General features: G+C 37.0%; 1 protein-coding gene across 1 annotated transcript in view; it reads left to right on the forward strand.

Annotated features, from left to right (window-relative positions):
- LOC149791904 (uncharacterized) overlaps nt 1-17,968 on the forward strand; it is a 170,413-nt gene that overhangs the window by 97,734 nt on the left and 54,711 nt on the right. The window contains exons 2-4 of the mRNA XM_089970417.1: nt 8,043-8,099; nt 11,974-12,034; nt 12,727-12,919. Of these exons, the coding sequence (XP_089826543.1) occupies nt 8,043-8,099; nt 11,974-12,034; nt 12,727-12,919 (311 nt within the window). The remainder of the gene's footprint in view (nt 1-8,042; nt 8,100-11,973; nt 12,035-12,726; nt 12,920-17,968) is intronic.

A 17,968-nucleotide genomic window follows, 5' to 3' on the forward strand; every position in this document is an offset into this window, starting at 1 on the left:
AGAAAACACCCTTTCACCAGACTTCAAGCTAGAAAAGCCAAGAAAAGAAGAACCGTTCGAGACTTAGACGTTTTCGATTATTGAGACACAGAAAAAATGATGCACCGAGAGTCATGTGCTTGTTCCAAGACGGAACTGGATATGTTTGCTATGCCCCCCACCATGATGACGATGCAAGAATCCCAGTGGGTGGAATTTCATCCCGTCTCCTCTTTGACGGATTCCGCTCCCATTGAGTTCGAAATCAAAGGACAACCCGAAGATTACATCGATCTGAATAGCAGTTACCTGTATTTGAAAGTCAAAGTGATCAAAACTGACAACACCAATCCTGGAGCCAATGATAGGGTAGCGCCCGTCAACAATTTCATGCATTCCTTGTTCAGCGAAGTGGACTTGTACTTGAATAACAAACTGGTCAGCAGCAGCATGGATACTTACCCATATCGTGCCTACTTGGAAAATCTCTTGACGTACGGAAAAGAAGCCAAGAATACTCATCTGGATGCTTGCGTGGTATGGAAACCTGACACGGCAGGTGCAGGCACGTTTAGCGACACAGCCCTGACAGAAGATGACAATCCTCACAATGTGGGGTTTAACACACGTAGAACTAAAATTTTGCAAGGACGTAGATTAGAACTGATGGATCGTTTGCATTTGGACATGTGGTTACAAGAAAAGTATTTACTGAACGGAGTTGATATTCGCCTGAGACTGAATCGTAGCACTGCCGCTTTCCATTTGATGGCCCATGCCAACGAATACAAAACTGTTATCCAAGAAGCCAGACTTTACGTACGCCGTGTGGAAGTGTTACCTAAAGTGGGAAACGACATCAGTCAGACGTTGAGCAGAACGACCGCCAAGTATCCCATACGACGTGTGGAAGTGAAAACGTTCACCATTCCTGTTGGACAGCGATCCATGATCGAAGATCATCTGTTCCAAGGACAGTTACCCAAGCGTTTGATCGTTGGTATCGTCAGGAATTCAGCTTTCAATGGACTTCATAACGAAAATCCTTTTGAGTTTAGACACTCTAGCGTGTCCAAAATCGAAGTCAGTCGTGACGGCAAGACCTTATGTACACGACCCTTTGAGCCTAACTTTGCCCAGAACAATTACTTGAGATCGTACTTGTCCCTGTACGAAGCCACCGGACAGTTAGGAACCAATACCAGTCACGGTATTACGTACGAAGATTATGCAGGAGGCTACGCTTTGTGGGCTTTCGATTTCACTCCAGACCAAGGCAGCGACGAGGGACATTTCCACCCTATAAAATCTGGCCAGATTCGTGTGGAAATTCAGTTTGCAAATCGAGACCCTGCTGATCCAACGTTGAACGTGATCCTGTATGCAGAATTTGACAATACGATAGAAATCAACAGTTTGAGAGAAGTCATTCTAGATTACTAGAAGCCATGGAAGACTGTTATCCCTCTTTACCTAGTGAAGAAACTTTGGACATGAAATGTGAGGAGACCGTGGAAGGAGAATCCCAAGACAAAGACGAAGAAATTGTCATGATGAAGTCGAGATGGCCAGAACAAGAAGCCCATTTAGTCTCCTGTTTTGCCAAACACTTGGTCGACAAAATGACGGAATTGATCAAGAAAAATTGTTATGGATGTCAAAACGATCATCCCAGTCAAATTCAACACGATAAATGCCTGATGTTGAATCAAGAAGAAAAATTGGACGAGTATCTGGACGAAGCTTGGAGTCTCATCTCAAACAAAGACGTGTTGCACCAGTGGTATAAAGACTTGCGTGAACATTCTTGTCCACCATTAACCACTCAAGAGATCCATCGTATCGAAGCTCTCCTGAATCAGAGTGAGGAAACAGAACGAATAACCGTTTATTCGTCAGACATTTTCAAGCAAAAAGTCAGGATCGAATTGACGACTTATTATTACCTGTGAAGAAGAAAAAAACACAAATCAATGGATACCTGGGAACTTTATTACCTTTTGAACCATAGTTCGTATACGGCTTCTTGGAATCCTGTCGTCTGTGCTAAAGATGAACTCCCTCATCGCAAACCTAAAGACCATCAAGCTTACGTGATCAACACGGACGAAAGTCATCTCCCAGGAACCCACTGGGTAGCCGTTTACTTTCCTCAAGAAGGATGTGTGGAATATTTCGATTCGTACGGATTGCCCCCTTTGGAAGACGATATCATCGACTTTATGAGAAGAAATGCTCAGACCACCCGATTCAATAACGTGAAATTACAAGGCACAGATTCCTTGGTGTGTGGACAGTACTGTGTGTATTTTCTGCATCATCGCAGCCTGGGCTATTCCTTAGAACATTTAGTGACTCATTTTGATCCTCGTTCTTCTGCTAGAAACGATGTGAAAGTAGATCGATGGTTTTGTGACCATTATGCTTATCTTTTGTCTCAAGCTAGGAAACGTAGTGTCCATCAATGGCCTAATGATTTCCAACAGTGGAAATCACAATTTCATTCACAACGTTGTCAGCCCTGTTTAAAGTAGATCGTATTTGAAGAAAAAAATGTTTGTGATTTGAAAAAATTATTTGATGTTATAGTGTTGGATTATTGTTAAAAATGTTAGAGTTGTTGTTGTTTAGTGTTAAGTGATTTTTGAATAAAAATGTTGTGTTTTGAAAAAAAATGCCTTTGTGGTTTGTTTAGCTATAAGAATATTGGATTGATGCTCTTTCATTTCTTACTATCCCTCTCATGAACGTTGCGGCTCGAAAACCGTGTGGGGGATGTTTTCCTTCACGTCCGCGCTTTAACTTTAAGAACCGGGTTGTTCCCAGTCTAGCCATCCATTGTCGACTCATCCTCCTAAGAAGATGTGCTCCAAACTAGCTAAGCTCAACGAAGCCTACGTGAATTTGCATAGGGTCAGACACAGTCTGATACCGAAGCCAGAAGAAATAGAGAATGTGAGAATGTTAAAAATCACTGAAGACCTGATAGAAGAGCTCTTCAGAGAAGAAATGAACAAGGAGAAAGAAGAATGGACAGAGAAGTACAGACTTCAGAGACAGCAACAACAGCAGCAACAACAACAGCAGCAGCAACAACCTGAAGCTGACAGAGGCTTTGTCGATTGTCGTATCGACACCAAAGAATTCTTCTTCTCTTTCCGAAGAAGCAGACCTATTGCCAGAAAGTCTATCCTCAGAGGACATCGCATTCTTAGAAACTAAAAAAAAGAATGCCATAGCAAAAAAAAAAAAGCCCTTTTCAGGGCTACCCCAATACTCTAGAAAAGAAGTAACGATAGATTTGCCAATGTGTGTGTGTGTAGGTAGAGTAGTGTGAAAATAAACACTAACTCTTTCTTAAAAATTTTGAGGGTATGTGTTGGTGTGTTAGTGTTTGTAAGAGCTCAAGTAAGTTGGTGTGGACAGTAGATTAAAATGATATCTTTTCTTAGTGATTGAGGTGTATATTTGGAGTTAGATTGAATTGCCTTGCGTATGTGGATAGTCAATTGAAGTGATTTATAAAAAATTTTAAAATAGTGATGGGTAGCATAAAAAAGTGAGCGAGTGTTTCTTTTAGGTCCGCGCGTTGTTGTTGTTTTTGGTCATGATCTAGGTAAGATGAATTTTATGTTATTAGGGGGATGTTTTCCTTCACGTACGCGCTTTCAGTATAAATTGAAACTCGTTCGGCAGTCCAGCTACCCTTGTTGATTGATCAACACAGCCAGAAGAATGACTAGCAGAATAGTGAAACTGTTAGAACTCCAGATGCACCTGGAATATGCCAGGCGGATAGTAAACGAACTATCAGCGGAGGCTATAGTAGAAGAAGCAAGAATAAAGAAGGAAGAAGAGGAGAGAAGACAGAGGGAAGAAGAAGAAAAGAAAAGAGAAGAGAGGATGTCGTTCAATATTCCCGAGACAGAGGATTGGGGTGTTGAAGCGAATCATCCTCCCTCTGCGCTCCCCAGAAGAAAGGTGAAAGAAGACTGGGGAAGAAGATGCGTGTGCGGCGCCAGGCCAGGACGGTGCAACCATTAGATAGGTGCATCTGGAGTTTAAAAAAAACAGCCCTTTTCAGGGCTACCCAATACTCTAGAAAAGAAATAACGATAGATTTGCCAATGTGTGTAGGTAGAGTAGTGTGTATATAAACACTAACTCTTTTTTAAGATAGTGTGAGGGTATGAGTTTGTGTGTTAGTGTGTTTGTGTTTGTAAGAGCTCAGGTATGTTAGTGTGAATAGTAGATTATGGGTTTCTTAGCGTATGTGAAGAGTAAAGTTAGGGTTTTATTATATGAAATGAGAAAGTAGGGGGATGTTTTCCTTCACGTACGTGCTTTGTTTGGTCATGATCTAGGTAATATCAATTTTATGTTTTTAGGGGGATGTTTTCCTTCACGTTCGCGCTTTAAGTATAAAACTAACAGTGTTTGCCATTGGAGCCCATTCTACGGAATAAGCAAACAAGAAGATGCCAGCAGCTTCAGCTTTGTACAACAACCTTATGGGAAGTTGGTATTGGATGGTGGATGGATTGAATGTAGCAGAAAGGCTTGAACAGGAATGGAGGCATGCAGTGACAAAAGACTTCGTCTCAAGACAAGTAACCAGCCTCCACTTAGCCATCGATATAGTAAAAGAAATGATAGAGGATGAGGAGAAGAGAATCAGAGGTTTAATTAACCCACCGTATGTGAAAGTGGGTAAGTTGAAAGAAGCGATAGTTTATGTGACAAGTGTAAGGTGTTTTTTAGAAGACATTGTGGAATGGACAGATTGGTCTTTTGTAAAGTGGGGCTTAGACAAGCTTAAGAAAGCGGAAGAAGTAATGAGGAATGTGCTGACCGAAGAGGTCAAGAAGATCAAAGAAAAGTGGTCAAAGGAAAGAAAAGAAGAAGAAAATAGAAAGAAAAAGGAAGAACTAGAGAAACTAAATGCAAACTGGATGAAAATCCAAGAGAAGTTCCGAGCCATGGGTCACCCGGACTGGTTGCCGGAAACAGAAAAGAAAAAGAAGAAAGGAATGATGGACAAAATAAGAGGATGGTGGAAGAAGTTAAGAAGTTAAAAGAAGAAAAAACCCAAAGGCCCTTTTCAGGGCCAGCCATATTTCTCGAAAAGAGATAGCCTTTCCATTGCCTACCCCTTTTTTTAAAAAAATTTTTTTTTAAAATTTAAAAAAAAATCCCATGTTAAATTCCCCTTGTCCGTAGAGTGACCCACGATTTATTCCCATGTTAAATTCCCCTTGTCCGTAGATTGACCCACGATTTTTCGCCATGTTAAATTTCCATTGTCCGTAGAGTGACCCAGGGGTCCCTGTAATGCTAATTCCCATTGTCCGTAGGGTGCCCCACTTCACTACTTACAACAATCCAAAATGTTATTTCCTCGGGTTCCACAACAAATGTTTCCTCGTCGATTTGCTCCAACATCACTAACATTGATCCTGAGGATCCAGTTAGTGGATAGCGCCGTGAAATGTTGATAGATATCGTAAGTCTCTTAGTACCGAGTACTGAGAACATGTATATACCGGTAACCTCAGCGCATGTTGAGAGAATTAGTCATTGTATCACCTGTTTTAGCAACATATTTGCTGATCTCAGTTCTGATCGTGTTGTTGTTGCTGCCTACGTATCTGTGTGTTGCCACATCCTCGTCTGATTTTGGTTCTCTCACATTATTATTTGTATTTTTACTCATATTGAGATCGCCATACATAATATCTCCAATTCTTCTAATGTATCTAGTATTCTCCCCCGTGAGTGATAAGACAGATTCCTCTGATTTTTTAATTTCACTGTTTTTAACAAACACAACTAAATTATTTTTTGTTTCATCTGGAACCAGCAGAATACTATCTGTCAACAGGATATTACTCGTCTTTAATCGTCCTTGGTTATCCTGAAAAACAATGACTTCATTTCTGTCCACATTTGCGAGACTCTAAAGATTAGCGAGTTCATCCTTGACCTCGTCATGGGTTGCATGTTTAATTAAGTCGCCTTGCTGAGTTTTACTCAGGCGAGAAGATCTTTTGTAAATGTCTACAATTATACTTTAAGATCTGTTTAAAACGACGGTGGATGGCTATACCGTCTACTTGTATAATCATGCACGACTTTATGAGGTGGTATTGTTGATGATGACACAGCGTCGAGTACAGCAATTACTTCACGGCCACATATTGGCGGATCTGTTATCGTCTGTGTTGGTTATGTTGAATACCAGACGGGAGTGTTTTGAAGATGAGTGCTTTTCACTCTTCCGACATATTTCAAAAATTCGTTTGGTGGCGCCATCCCATACAAATCAAAATAAACAAATCCACGTGATCAATCGCGTATGCAAACCAGTGAGTACCTGGGACAGAACTTCCGTCGAGATTAATGATACTGGTTTCAACACGGTTTGGCTGTTTTGGTAATTGATAACGCATAAAAACACCTCTGAATTTTTTTATGTTTAATTTTTTCATGTTTAATTGTTTATCAGCATCAGGTAAATCATAATTGGACATAGGAAGAATCAGCGAAGTGTCCCGAGAAGTTTCAGACCTATCCTCATCGCATCTTCCATTACTTTTAATTTTTGTTCTTCACTTGTTGCTTTGACCGCTTTTGCTATTTCAAGTTGCTGCTTCATTTCTTCCCTTTGTCTCCTTTCCTGTTTTGTTTGTTCAATATACTCATCAACTGCTTGGCTAAAAAAGTTAAACTGTCTAAAATTTTCATCATATTTGATCTGCAGAGTATCATTAGCAATACGATATGTATCCCTAACCCAGTCGCCATATTTCAGAGTATCAACATATTCGGGTTTTACATACTTGGTATGATATCCAAACGCAGCAGTATTAATTAATTGAGTTTGGTCCTTGATAGCGGCAATACCTTCAGGTGTAAATTTTTCAATTATTTTGGTTCTGACTCTTGGCAGAGGTTGTGGTTGAACTTCAGGTTGTGGTTGAGGAGGTTACTGGGGTGGTGGTTGAGCTGCTTGAAAACGGCCAGCAATATCAACAGGCATGGTCTCAAGAGCTTTTTGTGCTGTCTCAGTTGCTGTAAATGTTTTCTTTGTTGGTTCGACAGTTATTTGAAATAACTGTTCTGTATCTTCTGTAAAGTTCACCCGAGACTCTTGACGCTCTTGTCATTTTAGCTTGACAGAATCATGAACAGGGAGATATTTTTTAATTGCCTCTAGTCGTTATCGAGCTAATCTAGCCGTGTAAGATTTAACTGGTATACAATCACACATTATTGACATAATACTGATTTAATTGCGCACACAATACAGCAACAGGGAGGGTGCGATCAACAATGAGTGTCCGGGTCGATAAGCGAAGACGCATCCAAAATTGGAAAACACGAACGACAAAGATAAAGGAACGAAATGAGCTAACCCAATTAGAGAAAATTTCGGTAGGTTAGATGCTTCAGTTTGACGTTATTGGCCTTGTATTTTTATTTTTTCGTAGGAAGTTGTATTTTTAAGGAAGCCTTGCTCCAAAGTTGGTCTGTTCACCCTTCTTGTGCTTGTTTTTTGAAGTTTAATCGAAATTTCATACATGCCCAAGGCTGGCATCTGAGCAAACTATAGATCTTTATTTTCAATAAAAATGTCCTTATCTTTAAAAGTCAGCCATCTGATCATTATTAAACTACTCATACGTGAATATTGCTTGAAGGTGTATGTTTACTCTGATTTCTGCACGTCGTGACTGACTCGACAACGATTGGGAATATAAGTCTCTCTCTCTCTCTCTCTCTCTCTCTCTCTCTCTCTATATATATATATATATATATATATATATATATATATATATATATATATCTGTATGGTGACTGCTTTCAAGAGGGCGGTAATTCTTTCTGAATTCATCATTCGTACTTGCTCGTGAGCGAAGGTCGGCAGCCACTTAGAGCAACAACTTTTAACTGCTTGTTCAGGTGAATAATTTTTCTTTTGAAGTTTTCTTTTTCTAGCCTCGTAATGATTTACTTCTTTTATTGCCTTAAAGACTTAATAATTTTTTCTTTCTTTATTTCAGGCCTTACTAAGTGTAAACTTCTGCCTTCAAATTGTTGAAAGTGAAGATCTTTGCTGGGTATGGTAATCATTTTTATGAACGTGCATGGATATCTTCAAAAATAAAACGACCAAAACAAATAGGAATATTAATGATAAAAGTAGTATCGGTCATACATCTTCACTTTGTATCGAAACATTCCACACTAAAAAGCACTACTAGACCCGGTGGGCATAACACATGATTTAGCTATATTGTACTCTAAAAAAATTGAGTATGCGTCATTTGTAAATAGCCATCTATTTTAAGTATTTCTTAGATTTTCGTGAATAATTTTGGGAAGCTGGTGTTGGGGAAATAGTCTTCAGCTCGAATTATTAGTCGATTACTATTGGTAAACTTCACAGAGTGCAGTATTGATGAGATTTCATGATGACATGGCTTTATTTCGTAGTAAGTTCAGGCCAGATCCACTCCATGTGCAGTGTTTATGTTGGGGACTGACAAATTGTACAATAGAATGATTGAAAAAAGACTGTTCCGTCGTCTGGAGACGCCTTTTATTGTTGCTATGATGATGAATATGGTGTAGAGTTGTAAGTGAAAAGAGGCTCAAAATCATTATTTGACTAACTTAGTTTAGTGTACGGAAAGTAGTTCCCTGTATTTGGTGTTTGAGTTGTATATTTTCACGGCGTGAAACTGGCGCTATGTTACGTAAATGTAATAAGAAAAAACAATAAAGTTGTGAGGTGTGCATTCAGTTGTGAAGCTGTGATGTAAATATGCATTTGTGATATTTGTGGTCATGCACTGATTACAGAAAAATTATTTATAGTATGGACGCGTTGGAATATTCAGTAGACAAAGATTGTTGTCGAGAAGTCCTTGGAAATAAGAGGAAAACAAGCGATTTCTAGTGGGATTCACGCTACGGTTGAATTCGCTCGGTAAAGAGACCCCATTGGCTTATTACAGTGCATAGAACGAAGAATATTTAACGTTTTGCCTTTTACATCTTCTCTACATCACAGCTTCATAAACCAATTCAGAAAGCTCTATCCAATGTGTCTTAAAGTCAACAGAAAGTTCGAAATTCCTCTTACTGTAACTTGAATATTTATAATAAAACTGTACAAGAAAATAGAGTGATTTGTTCCCACTCCTTTCCGCAATCTAAATTGTACATATTAGTTTGTCATTTTCCTTGACTCAGTTTAAAAGCTTTACTTTTAAAATACAGGTCCATAAATTTGAAATGCAACCTACCAAAATATTACAAGCATGAACAGACTTAAATCTAGAAAACCTTTATTTCCTCCTTCATAGCGTTGGAAAATAATCTCTATGGAATTTTGCATTCAGAATTTTACATCTGTTATCATTCAGTTACATGTGTAGCGTCTGAGTCTTTACATTCCATTTTATGTGTCATCTCTGTCTCCATTCCATTACATGTATAGGGTGTGGGTGTCTCCGATCCGTTTCTGAAATTATTTCGTTATAAAGAAAATCATATTGTTTCCAGGTTTTGAGATCTCTTACTGTTTTTTGTAATTTCATCCTCTGTTATTTGTGTATGTAGTTCTTCAACGATTGTTACTTGATCAATAAATCATCTCTAAATATATCGCAAATAAAACTTTCGCTACATGACTTGAAAAGCGTGCGGTTGGATTGTACAAAGCGTTACTGAATTGGGAAAAATGTTCAGGCAAACACTTTCGGCAAAACCACATATTTGCTTTTCCTAAAGAAATTCTAAAATGTTCTGGGATTAGAACTGTTTAGGTTTATGTGATAGTTTGGTTTAGTTTTGGAATGCTATAACTTATCTTGTTTTCAAACATTAGTAACATATTCACTCAACGTTTTCTGATAGTTTGCTATTTTAATCTGCATTCACTATTAAACGTTCATGTGTTCTATAATCAGCAAAACATTAACAAAATTACAAACACTACAGACTTTTTCTCTTCAGAACTACTCATGATATGATTATGTAAAGTCATTAAAAATATCCCTCAACTCTCTCACGGATAAACCTATAAAGATAACAAACATAAAATATTGGCTATATAGTTGTTAAAAAAGTCATGGCTATGTTCTACATCTTGAAGAAATACTTAGTATACGGTCGCTTAGGGACTGAACAGGGCCCTTTGAAGCCGACTGCTCTAAGGTGCTCGCCTATACAAGTCACTGACACTTAACATCTGTCCACGTACGTTCTAGTCTCGGTCAAAGTAGGAATACGAGAAAGGTTGCCACTTGCTTCCCTTTGGTCGGTGGGTCATCCCGAGGTTTTCCGGGTTCTTCCTCAAACAAATATACTGGCGGTCTAGTATTAAGAGCTGAAAACCCACAAAATCAAACCGATCGAAAAATATGAAAACAGATCATACATACAAGCACCAACTGGTTCATTCACCAGTTAAAGTGCTTTGATGATTTAATGCATTAAACAAAAGTTCACAAAATTTAACAGAAATTAATTATTTTCGTGCAAACTTTAGCAATAGCATGCCTTTACTTAATCAGATGTAGATAGGAATACAAGCAACAGAAAGTCCCGGAGATAACTATAATTGGAAGAAATAATATGAGTTGTTGTGAGATAGGGTAGTTTATCTTCTGGATTATAATTTGTGGACCGGAAATTCGAACTCTCAGATCAAATGTTCCTACCCCACATCAGTACATATGATTAATTATAGTATTCCTCCACGTGACAGAGTAATTTCGTAAATTTGCGACAGTTGCTTTGATTGCCTAATTTATATTTCTCGGATCAGTTGCCTCAAGTTGTCACGTGACGGTTTTATTAGGTTGTGGCTCACACATTAACGAGTTTTAACAAGTAAAACAAGTCAGTTATATGATAGAATACAATCTATATACTATTTACTTGTTTTCTTTGGTTTTTGTTTGTTTGTCGGGGATTTGGGGCTCTCCTCTTTGAAAACTAAATGGGTCTGAAAAATATTAATGTAAATGGTTGCTGCTGACACAAGGAAATCACATTATCTGTAGGTTTATTCGGCACAACTCTCGACTGGGAATAATTGGTGTCGGTACGAAACCCAAGAGAGATTACTTTAATGTCTGCTAGGCTTCGAATTACTGGAGTTTTCAAGAGAAATACATTTCGATAATTCATTGGAGTGAAATATAAAATATTTTTCAGAGCCAAGTCGATAACATTTTGAGCTATTTCCAAACGCATTCGTAATCTAGTAGCAGCCACTGTTTTGCCACTCGTGAAAATACTAATTATTTCATCCACTTCATATAATCCATCAGCTAATCACTGGTTTATGGCAAATACTAAGTCTTTAATCCTACATGAGTGAAATCAGCGACACTATATACGACATATCTATACTTACGTCGTCATGAACATCTGCAGTTTCATGCGGGTTTGTGTCGACAGGATATCTTTTGCCGGCCTGCAGCCCTTGTTAAAAACAGTAAATCTAAACTCATTTTCGAATGACGAACACAGTTTTGAAAATGCTATGTATTTCTAACCTATATCCGTAACACCATCTTTTTTTCTTCCAACAATATTCCGAACTAAAACATAGAAGAAAAATAATCCAAATAAACCAAATATCAAGATCATAATTTGTTGACAGGAACGAGTAAAACTATTTCAGTTTTGAGAAGTGCCCTTTTTGTACGTACACAAAATATGAATCATAAATGACATTGGTATTAAAATGAAGAGCGTATGCTTTACGAAATATCTGGAGAGGTTGGCTAAAGCGATGATAATTTTCTTTCATGAAAGGTATACTATTTTGAATTCTGATAAATGTGAGAAAAAGCCTTTGTCTGGTTGATAAAAAAACAAAAAACAAATATTAACTTACAAAGTCATTTAATTCACGTATCATCTACTATTGATCCATATTTTGTTTTCATTGTGATATTACGCCTATATTTTTAGTTCAAATGCGAGAAGAATAAGAAATGTGTATATCATCCAAAGGAAGGAAGAAAAGTATGCGGTGAGTATTGAAGAACTTCATATAATAAAGCACTCATGCAATTGGTTTTTGGTATGCTTTAATTTTTTAGAGAAATCTGACTTCTTCAGACTACGAAATCTCACCTTTTAAATTAGCAATGAATTCATGTTTCTAAGATAGTGAAGGGAATTCTGATTCAGCTATTCCACCCCTCCTTGACGTGTAAAAAACAAATTCAGTAGATAGCAGTCTATTGCTTGCTTTATAAATGAACTATATTTTTGTAAGTCATAAATATTTACAGATAAAACACTGCAAGAACTTAAATAGCTGTTTTAATAATCTTGAAAAGGAACATATTTTGTTTGTTCCCAAACAATTAAAGAAGAGTTGGAGAAGAATGAGGAGTAATAGTCCGTGCAAAATAAGTATCTTGAACACACGCGTTACCTGTACCAGATGTAAACGCAGTTTAAAGAAAGACACCCTCACCCACCCCGACAACAACAAAAACAACCCCAGACCCGCAATCAAAACAAGAAAAGAAATATAAACCAAAAATTTAAAGTGATAGTAAACAACTCCATATAGCGAATTCATACTACTCCTTATAAATGGTGCAAAGAGTATATTTTGTATTAAGCAGAATTATCTGAAATGTTTTTGTTTTATTGCACAGAATGTGCTGAGCAGGTTATTATTATTATTATTATTATTATTATTATTTTTAGTACTGAAACGTTGTCTAAAGCTAAAGAGTCAAGGATTTTGCCGACGCTATACGCAACGCTACTATTTCGATCACAAGACGTTTGAATGCAAATGTTTCAAATATGGAGGGTGTTACGGAAGTAGAAACAACTTCCTAACCAAGCACGCATGTGAGAGCAGATGTTTCCCAGCACCACTCGAGAAACCATACGGGTAAATAAATTGTAGTTCATACACTATTTGGAAACAATGCGTCTACGGTAGGCAAAAACAAATATTGTTTGCTACGACTTGATCAATAATGCTGTGTAAAAATTGCTATAATGATTTTTTATAAGATAAAGAGAAGGTTGCGATATTGTATATCTATATTTGTGACAGACGTTACAGGTGTTCAAAGGATATGTGCTGAATAAATTATCTCTTTAAGCTAAAGAATATAGATTTCAGATTGGTGCATAGCAGTGATAACCCCCAATAACAAAATTATCGATTCTACAATGTTGAATACTATTATATTCAGTTCTTTCGTATACAATGGGTTCTGAATATTCTGTTGTAACTTTTTGTTTCTTTAAATTTGTAAATAAATTTAATGCCAATCAATAGACAAAATAACGTTTTTCTGCTTGTTTAAAAAAATAATTATGCACAAGCGGCACGCAGACAAGGCTGGATTAAATTGGGACATATAGAAGAGTTGTTAAGGGTCAACACCCTCTCCCTCCCTACGGGGGTACAATCAACGCTATGAAATGGTAACTACCTTACATTGTGAGGGGCCGGGAGCCTTTCGGAAATTACTTCAGGAAACTCCAACCAATTTAATCCGGTAATGCCTACAGAAATATGCTTGTGACATAATATAGATAAATGACAGTGACGTAAACATGGCTGAGAAAGAGAATAATTTTGCTAGGGAGCAAAGAGCATACTGTCAAATTCAGGCACTCTTAGGTTTTATGTATGTAATTCTCTGCCATATATTACATTTTGGAGGTGGTTTCATCGTTGTAAATCTGGTCGCGAGTTCATGGAAGATTACGCACGTTCCGGAAAACAGCTGTATGTGATTGGCAGCGAAGTAGCTGCTTTGAAGTTGGCAATTGAAGACGATCCTCGATATACAGTGTAAGATATTTCTGTTATCACAAGCATTAATTCGTCAGCTGTTTTTAACATATTGTCTAATCATCTGAAGCTCAGAAACCTTCGTGCAAGATGAGTCCCGCTTTTGGTAATATATCAAAAATAGACTCAGGATGAGACTTCCAAGACAGTACTCGTAAATATGAAAAGAGTGTCTAGAAACGTTTGAATGAGATTATCCCTTCCCTTCTGATAAAGGTAAAAAAAACGTTTGAATCGAAAAAGTTATCAGAGACCGTAACTCGCTCTATGTATGTCAATAGATTTATTTTTCCATTAAAATTGCTGGTGGTCCATGTACCTGTGCCCGACTCTACCTTTTACCTGGGATTTTGTGTCTCCATTGTCTTCTTTATAGTACAGGAACACTACCTAACAATTCGTCCGCGTACCAGTCAGTACACGAGGTATACCTCTACTCCATGACATGGCACCCTCTCATAAATCTGATGTCGGGTCAGACTTCCTGGATAACCACAGCACAAACGTTACAAACGTCAGTAATTGTCACAAAGCGGTGCTTATTCAGTAGTAGATAGTGTTGCGGGCGCAAAACGAAAGGAACTTTTCCTTGAGTAAGTTTTCATTACAGTTATATGGTTACGTTTATGTCCTGAAAACCCCTAAAATGGAGACGCTTCACGAGACTATGCCCCCGCCCCCCCCCCCCCCCCGCCCAAGTCCCCCATCAGGGATTTCATCCCACAGATCCCTTGTCTATTTGTTTACTTTTCTCCTAAACGATAGTTCTGGATCCACCCCAGCATATCTGCCTTGTTGACATTTACTGCCACTTGTCTAGCCTCGAAATGTCGCAAAATGACAGTAAACTGCGACTTTTAAATGCGACGTTACCAGTAAAAGGACTAAATTACAACTTGAACGATTATTGTAATCTTTACTATAGATACAGCATATGTAAGTTTCACAAAGAATGAAAATTGCAGCTGAGTGAGTGTAACCTCAATAGCAAATGTAATTATTTCACATTAAGTTGTTTTCTTTGTTACGGATTTCCGCCATTAAGATGGATATTTAGCGAAGATTCTGCAGTCGATCATGCCCGTAATTCAGTTAGTCAATGTTTTATTTAATATGTGTATCCGTGCTTCCGTTCATCCGTGCGTATTATTGTTCTTTTTTTTAACGTGCGATATGTCACATTGACAAAGTGTACAATTCTCTCTTTGCAAACATTTCGATCTAAAATATATTTAGTAATAAAACTAATCAATTTTACGAGTCTAGTCTCTGGCTTCACCTATTGATACAGTATTGGTCATTATACAACTCTGTGTGTGTGTGTGTGTGTGTGTGTGTGTGTGTGAGAGAGAGAGAGAGAGAGAGAGAGAAAGAGTGTGTCCAAAGGTGAGACTGCTTCGCCATATGAAGCCAATAGATAATCCTTTGACAACGATTTGCACCGAATCGCGTATGAAAAGTAAATCACAATCTCATTGGAAACTTAAAGAATTTAGAATTTATTTACTTTTGCTGTCATTTTCACTCTCACAATCAAGGGGGATATATATATATATATATATATATATATATATATATATATATATATATATATATATATATATATATATATATATATGTTACTAGGGGATTGACCACAATATTATCTTCAACTTGATTATTACCTAGTAATAAATGAATACCATGATAGGTAAATAAATCACGTCTTCATCATTCAAGGGTCCGAAAACTAAGTCTGATGCCGAATTGATATAATCGAAAGGAACTTTAACAAAATTCCTGGTTAAGATCACTTCACTTGAAATCTTCTCAGTCAAAAGCAAAGTACCTTATAATAAAATACTCTGAGAAGCTCCTGTATCCCTTAATTTTATTTATCACATAGTAGATATAGTTTTCCTATAGTATGTGCAGTTTCATATTTTTGATATTACCACACGTTAAAATGTCACATCATGTGATTCTGATTGGTCCAAATAAGCCCATGAAATTATTGTGCAGTATCCTCTTTACTGAATGGCTGGGATCGTGGGAAAACGTTTTTAACCCAGCCATCTGGAATGTTTGGTTGTGAATGAACATTTTTTGCGGCCATTTCTTAAACTCGACTCGCGAAAGGAAATTAAGGAAATATTATCACGGCTGTCTGAATATGGATATGTTACCCCTACAGGGTTTCGTTATGTCATGTATAACAATATCATGATGACAAAATGGCGTAAAACTACAGTAAGAATTAAGACAAATGGTATTGCTTATTTGATGGCGGGATGGGGTGAGGGAGCGGTATATCCGTAACATAGATATAGAATCCACCGTATATACAAGCGCGGTTTAAATGTTAACTTACAGAAGTAAATAAACTCACCTCTGTTCACAGAAGAATTAGGACATAAATCGGTCTCCTAAATGACAGAACTTTATCCAACCACATCATCGTTACACAGTATATATGGGATGCAAATCCGACTAAAAAGAAATTTGTTTACGTCTTCAGTACAGTCAAATACTGTAAATATCTGGTCACAAATGCATTGCTGTAAACGTGAGAATTTCTGTATCCAGTAATCCTTTTTCCACATAAAAATCGCAACAATGTAACGTTTAGTTCTGCAAGTAACTTTTTAGGGTAAACCTGTACTCTAGGGCTACTGTTTACCGTATCAATGTGGCATTACATATCATTAATCATTCTGTTTTGAAAAATGATTTTGTCGTTATAAAATGTTCTGTTTATTAGGATGGAAGATTTTTCTTTGATTTATAGTTTGTAAAAATGTACATTTTATTTTTACTAGTTCAGCTTTGTTTGGGACGGTATTTTATGCATAACAAATGAAAGGTGCACCGTGTCAAAATGAGCGAAATTATTCATTCTTCTTTCTATCTAAGTAATTGCCACTGAAATAAAAACAATGTGATAAAAAGAATCTCAAATGGGTAAAGATTTAATATTAAATTTATGAAACTCGTTGAATAATGTCCAGTATTTGCTCCCCAAGGCTAGCAAAAGCTGGACATTATTCAACTCGTTTCATAAATTCAGCATTAAATCGGTATCCATTTGAAGTCCTCTTTAAGTGGGATAGGCTATGCAGAATGATCAATAAGTAATATAGAACTTTCTGATATTAATGGTTTATAAGTCTCCAAAATAAAATCAGACCGGTCCGTGTGACTCACCAAATGTGCAGCTTTCAACTCAATACCGTGACCTTGACCTCTTTGAAATAAGAAAGTTTGGGAAATACTCTGTCTTTATTATGTTGACTATTTTTTAACCTATAGTGATCATAAATTATGAGCCCTTTTCTTAGAATACGTGCACGTATGAAGAGATAGGGATTTTGATTTATGTTCAGTCCCATCAGAGGTTAGATCACTAAACGTTGTGCCACATTGAAATTTCGAAGTACTCTTATGAGACTGAGATGATTTATTGCCAAAAAACTGCTGAGCGGAAGACTTACTGACAAATAAATCTTTGTGAGTATAGGAATATTCATTATTTATGAGAGCAAATACTTCCACTTTTTGCTCATCAAGATAGGTCTTGGCATCACTATGGCTGCCATTCGTGAACTATTCAATTAATATGAGCTGTCTGAGGTTATCGAATCTTTACTACCTTTGTTGCTGAGCACCACTTATCAGTTCTTTTCCCCTTGCAAATTTGACTTGGGTTTGTTCAGTTTCTGTTCTACAATTTCTAAACCATTGTAGATATTCCTCAGGTATCAACACATGACTCTTGAAGATACATTCCTTAAAGATATCATACTAATCTGTCTCTTGCACTGACAGTAATGTGTAGATTCCAAAAGCTTTTCTAAGAAGCATACTTTTTAATAATAAAGCTCAACGTCCTCTTGGCCATTTCAAGCTTTAGTATTTTTCTCAGAGTGAAGACATTTTTAATATAGTTTGTCTTAGAGGAGTGATACTCACCTAATATCTATGTTAGTACCAAAGCCTGAACTTGTGTGTAAAGGGAAAGGGAGAGTTATTTGTTATGTACATTTGATTTAATTATATCTGATTTAATATATATTTCAATTTATTTGTTTGTCGGTTTTAATTTTTTTTATCTTTCATTACATGATATTGTATTGTAAATTTATTCACTCAAGA

Source organism: Sinohyriopsis cumingii, chromosome 9, assembly GCF_028554795.1.
Source record: "Sinohyriopsis cumingii isolate HCF-2022 chromosome 9, ASM2855479v2, whole genome shotgun sequence".
NCBI classification, from domain to species: domain Eukaryota; kingdom Metazoa; phylum Mollusca; class Bivalvia; order Unionida; family Unionidae; genus Sinohyriopsis; species Sinohyriopsis cumingii.